The sequence below is a fragment of the Carcharodon carcharias genome, chromosome 32 (assembly GCF_017639515.1).
Source record: "Carcharodon carcharias isolate sCarCar2 chromosome 32, sCarCar2.pri, whole genome shotgun sequence".
Taxonomy (NCBI): domain Eukaryota; kingdom Metazoa; phylum Chordata; class Chondrichthyes; order Lamniformes; family Lamnidae; genus Carcharodon; species Carcharodon carcharias.
In genome coordinates this window covers 21,995,332-22,000,865 of record NC_054498.1, presented here as the reverse complement: position 1 = coordinate 22,000,865, position 5,534 = coordinate 21,995,332, and the positions used below count along the sequence as shown (strand labels likewise).

The 5,534-nt window shown below is 45.7% G+C and overlaps 1 protein-coding gene across 1 annotated transcript; it reads left to right on the top strand.

Moving 5' to 3' along the window:
* The first annotated feature begins 1,626 nt into the window (after positions 1 to 1,626).
* ctxn2 (cortexin 2) lies at positions 1,627 to 1,879 on the top strand. Its single transcript, XM_041178374.1, has one exon. It carries the CDS (start codon positions 1,634 to 1,636, stop codon positions 1,877 to 1,879), a length of 246 nt encoding a protein of 81 aa, XP_041034308.1. The 5' UTR covers positions 1,627 to 1,633.
* Positions 1,880 to 5,534: the final 3,655 nt, after the last annotated feature.

The window sequence follows — 5,534 nt, the reverse complement described above, 5'->3', positions numbered from 1 at the left end:
GGCTGGGCAGAGCTGGAAGGTGGGTCGGCAGCGGGGTAACGGGAGGGGAGGGGGGAGGGGGGGGGGGGGTGGTAGGGGGAGGGAAGGGGGGAGGGGGGCAGATGCCCAGAAGCGGAGCTGGCCACAGAGAATCCCGGCTTCATTCCGGAAAAGATGCGCAACAGGTCAGCCCGGAGCGGCTGTGTCTTGTTCACAGGATCCGCCCTGGAGCCGGAGCCGAACTCCGCACATCTCCCGGTTCAGCCTGTGTCTCATTGTGGAGCTGGGTCCGTGCGGCTGCATCTAATCGGGGGTTACTGCCAACCACAACCCCCCGCTCCTGCCCCCACCCCCCCCCCCCTTTCATCATTTGCCCCTTTTCCCGTTCCTCTCTTGCCGTGCCCCTCCTCCACTCCACTCCCACCCTCATCCTGATCATTCTCCCACCCCTACCCTTACCCTCACCCTCAAACCTTGCCCCTTCCCCTGCCCCTTCCCAGCTCCTGCCCCTTCCCCTGCCCCTTCCCAGCTCCTGCCCCTTCCCCTGCCCCTTCCCCACTCCTGCCCCTTCCCCTGCCCCTTCCCAGCTCCTGCCCCTTCACCTGCCCCTTCCCAGCTTCTGCCCCTTCCCCTGCCCCTTCCCCACTCCTGCCCCTTCCCAGCTCCTGCCCCTTCCCCTGCCCCTTCCCAGCTCCTGCCCCTTCCCCTGCCCCTTCCCAGCTCCTGCCCCTTCCCCGGCCTCTTCCCCACTCCTGCCCCTTCCCCTGCCCCTTCCCCTGTCTCTTCCCCTGCCCCTTCCCCACTCTTACCCCTTCCCCTGCCCTTTCCCAGCTCCTGCCCCTTGCTCTGTCTCTTTCCCTGCCCCTTCCCCACTCTTACTCCTTCCCCTGCCCCTTGCTCTGTCTCTTTCCCTGCCCCTTCCCCACTCCTGCCTCTTGACCTGCCCCATTCCTACTCCAGCCTCTTCTCCTGCCCCTGCCCCTTCCCTTTCCCTTGCCGATTCTGCATTCCCCATTCCCCCTCCATGCTGCTATTCAGATATTCCAGCTGGTGTTTGCCAGCCTCAGGGAGCTGGGATCACTTTGTGCTCTCTCACTGCTTCTTGCTCCCCTCCACTAATGGGGTTGAGGTTGCGCTCTTTAACCATCCCTTTACCCGGCCTGTGGATGTCATTCACTCTGCAGTTTTATCCTTAACCACTCTGTGCAATCCTTTGGAGCTGTCATTACCTTTTATCTTTTCCTGAAGTCAGTGTTAGTTGGACTGTAAAAAGTCTGATACTCTATGGGCCACAATGCACAAGTCCATCTCTTGCATGAACTGGTTTGGCTGTACTTTACACATAATTCCGCTCTCCAAGCTATCAGAAAATGCTGGAAACACTGGGGTCTGTGGAGAGAAGGAGAAAATATGATTCATGATTCAGGTCAAAATTCAACGACCTGGAATGTTAATTTCTCCCCACAGGTACTGCCTGACCTGCTGAGCGTGTCCAGCATGTTCTCACTTTGTTCCAGATTTCTCACAGCTGCAGGGTTTTTTTTTGGGTGGCTCCCCCGTGCCAATTTTAATCTTCTTTTCAAATTTTTCTCTTCAGGCCTAACTGTGATGATGTTAACTTTCAGAAGATGATAAGGATAAGATCCCTGTGACAATGAACAACAACCACTACAATAGCTCCCTGGGCGTTGGTGTTGGCAACACCATGAACTCCTACCCACTCACCCTGGAGCAAAAAACTGCCTTCGCTTTCGTGGGCATGCTATTCATTTTCCTGGGGCTTCTCATTGTGCGATGTTTCCGAATCCTCCTAGACCCTTACAGCAGTATGCCATCCTCAACATGGGCAGATGGAATGGACGGGCTAGAGAAGGGGACCTTTGAGTATGCCTTGGTGTGAAGTCGGCAGAGATGCCTTGGTGCCCGGTGCCAACCCTCCATGCTGGGATATAAATGCATGGACCTCCAACGGGGACACTGAGAGACTCGTTGGCACTATCAAACAGTCTGTGTGCCAGGGGCTTGGCAACTGTTTGGTTGAAGGTACATGCTCAAATGCAGATTTAATTGGTAAATGCACCACAGCATTGAAATATTGGAATATGTATCAACAAAATCTTCCTCTTGGATTGTTTTAGCTGGCTGCAGACTGTTGAAACATGATTTGGTTCAGGAGAAATGTTAATTCTAAATTGTCAGAAGTCATTAATGAACAAGTGAAGTTTATAATTTGGAGCATTGGGGTTATTTTACGTGAAATTAGGCCTGCATTTTAGAGCATCTGAATCCTAGGGTCTGAGTGAAGTTATCTGTACATATGCGTGACTACCCTAACAGGCTAAATTCTGTTCATTAAGTCTGTATCCGAGTAAAACTGGGTTAGAGATGACTAACTAACGCATCATATTATGTGTGCAGATAATTGTAAATTTATCAGTCGGGTATATGTAATTCAGCATTTCAAATGCAAATCTTTGGTCTTCAATAAATTAGTGTTACTCCACTTCTTGATTTGCAGAATCTATTGAGATTTTTCACAATAGTATGGTCCCCCAATCTTCACAGTGGCTGAACTTTCTCTATTCTCTTGCATATTAATCATTTTGTACAGAATTCTAACCTTAGGGCAGACTGAAATATGAATCATTGTTAACTCGTTTGAACACTCAGAGCTTACTAATGACAAATTGTGCTTTTCAAGCCTGTATTTATTACTGACTGAGCAAATGTTGGCAATTAAAATCATTAGCAAGAACTAGCCAGTTAAAATTGAAAGTAAACCAAAAAGCCAGGGCAATGTAAAATTGTGGAGACATTTGTCTCCGATTTAGAAATTCAGCCTTTGATGGACTTTCAAGATCCAAACGTCTCTGAACCGATGAGCCCAGGGAATGGTGAAATATTGTCAGAAGTTGGGCTTGAGAAAATAAGCCTTCAGTGTGACCTTGGATTTATCCCTCAATGAACTCCAGCAGAAACAGATCATTCATCTCATGGCTCTTTGTGGGATCCTGCTGTGTGCAAGTTGGCTGCCAGTTTGCCTGGAAAGCAATCGGGATACATTTCAAAAGCGCTCCAGCAGCCGTGAAATGCTCTGGATGTCCTGAGGATGTAAAAGGCAAGTTCTCTCTCTCTCTCTCCTGACGCAGTGCAAATCTTGAGATTGATTGAGTTAATTCTGACAAATTCTTTGCATTAAAGAATTTGAAAAACAGTGGAAATTTTTTTTTCAATAAGGAATTAAGAGTAAATAATGATCAATAAGTTATCAGAGAAAATCATTGAAGCAAACAGTATAAATTACGTCAGGAGATCACTCTGATTCTGGAGAAACAGGATGGGAGGAATATATATTTTATTAGGAAATCATAGAGCCTTGCTCTATTCCTGAAATTCTTTCACATAAACAAACAGTATGAAAGCAATCTTTTTACAATAGGTTCTTCATTATAATTCTGTATAAAGCCACATAATTCAAATCATATTGCCAAGTTGTGTTTTACCATCAGAATTGTGACATAAACTGTTGGGACAAATGTTTTCTATGCATTCTGTTAATCATCCAGGATATTGGCAAGTTTTCAATTCCACTATCCCCTGCTTCTAATGCTTGCCTTCATGTGAAATAAATTAAATTCCTAATCCACACTCCACTATAATTTTCTGTAATTATTGCAGTGTGTGTTTCAGCACCCCTTGTGCTCTGTCCTGTCACAGATAATGAGACTGCTACAAGTTTCGGGTCAGCTGTGCCTCCCTTTTGCCTTTGAGTCAGGAGGTTGTGGGTTCAAGTCCCACTGCAGGGATTTGAGAACATGTCTAGGCTGACACTTCATTGCATCGCTGAGGGAGTACTACACTGTTGAAAGTGCTGTCTTTCAGATGAGACTTTAAACTGAGACCTCATCCACCTTCTGTGATGGATGGAAAAGACATCCCAAGGGGTCATTTTAAAGAAGAGCAGAGGAGTTCTTGCAGTGTTCTGGCCAATATTTATCACACATCAAACCCTTGAAAAACAGATTATTTGGTCATTATCATGTTGCTATTGGTGGGGTTTTGCTATGTAGAGATTGGCAACCACGTCTCCTGCTTTACAAAAGTGAAGTTAATTGGGTGTAAAGTGCTTTGGGGCATCCAGAGGTCATGAAAGAAGTTAAATAAATGCAAGTCTTTCTATAAATTTTTCTCCCTGTCCATATCCTCCCAGGTACAATGGTTTTTGTAAGTGGCCTGTGTTCCCTCCATTTAGGAGTGTGCTGGTATTGCCAATATCTAACTATATAATAGCATAACCCAAGAGTGTAATAATGATCTGAACTGGATATTTGTGTCTTTTGCTGTTATGCGTCTTTAATCCTTTTGAAAGCGGGCCAAGAAAATACTTGTTAAAACAAGGCAAAATTTGATTCAATAAGCTGTTTGATTGCACAGAGATTGACAGGCGGAGCATCAGTTGTTTTCAAACTCACAATTCCATCTGCCCAACTCGTTTTTGTGGAATAACACTGAATGATGAAGATATCACCCACCCCCACATCAGTGGGTCATTTTAAAGTAGCCTAAATAAAATAGTATACCAGATATAGATATAGATATAAAACATAGCATGCAAGGCTGCGGGCCAATTGCTGGAAAATGGGATTAGAGCAGATAGGGGCTTGATGACTAGCAGGGATACGATGGGTGGAAGGGCCTCTTTTCTGTGCTGTGAACTCTATGACACTATAACTTGAAGCTCCACCCCTATATTCTAACCTTCCGGCAGCCTTCGCTAAACCTGACTTCCCTTTCTGATTTATTGGACCCCCTTGTTCTATGCCTTTGTAATTATCAGCTAAAGGGGAAGGCCTGTCTGCTGAGCACCTGAGCAGGTGCTTGGTTTGAGGTGTTTCCTAATTATCAATGCAAGTAAATGACATGTTCATCATGGGGATAGTGTGGGGGTAAAGGCCATTGAACTGGATGATCAGCCATGATCGTATTGAATGGCGGAGCAGGCTGAATGGCCTTCTCCTGCCCCTATGCTCCTATATCTCGAATGCTTGGGAGGCATCTTATCTCATTTTAGTGTGCTTCGCTTAAAATGTGTGTGAATAGGTGTCGGCTTCACAAACCCAACATTTAAACGCAATGCGTTCATCCCCTTGATTTTTTATTCCTGTGGGGACAGTGGCCAAACATTCTGAAATGTGACCAAAATAAATGTGAATCCAGAAGACTATTCTGCCCCAAGTATAACCATCAGAGTTCCCAATTATCTCTTAAATCACTCGAAAAGGTTTTAGCCTCAGAGGTGTAGAAATGATTACAAACCATTGTAAAGCATTCCACCTTCAGTAGATATAAGCAATTATTTAAATAGAGCTGCAATAGCTGCTTGTGTTCTGTACTGTTCATCGTCAGGTCGAGTTGATCCTGAATTTGACTCTGTCACCATGTTTTCTGTCCATATGCAATGTACTCTAGTTTTGTTTGTCTCGTGTTTGTTGAAGTGCACAGACCCTTTAAATTCTGTTGCTTGGCTGAGCACATGGGGTAACTTAAAGGGGTCA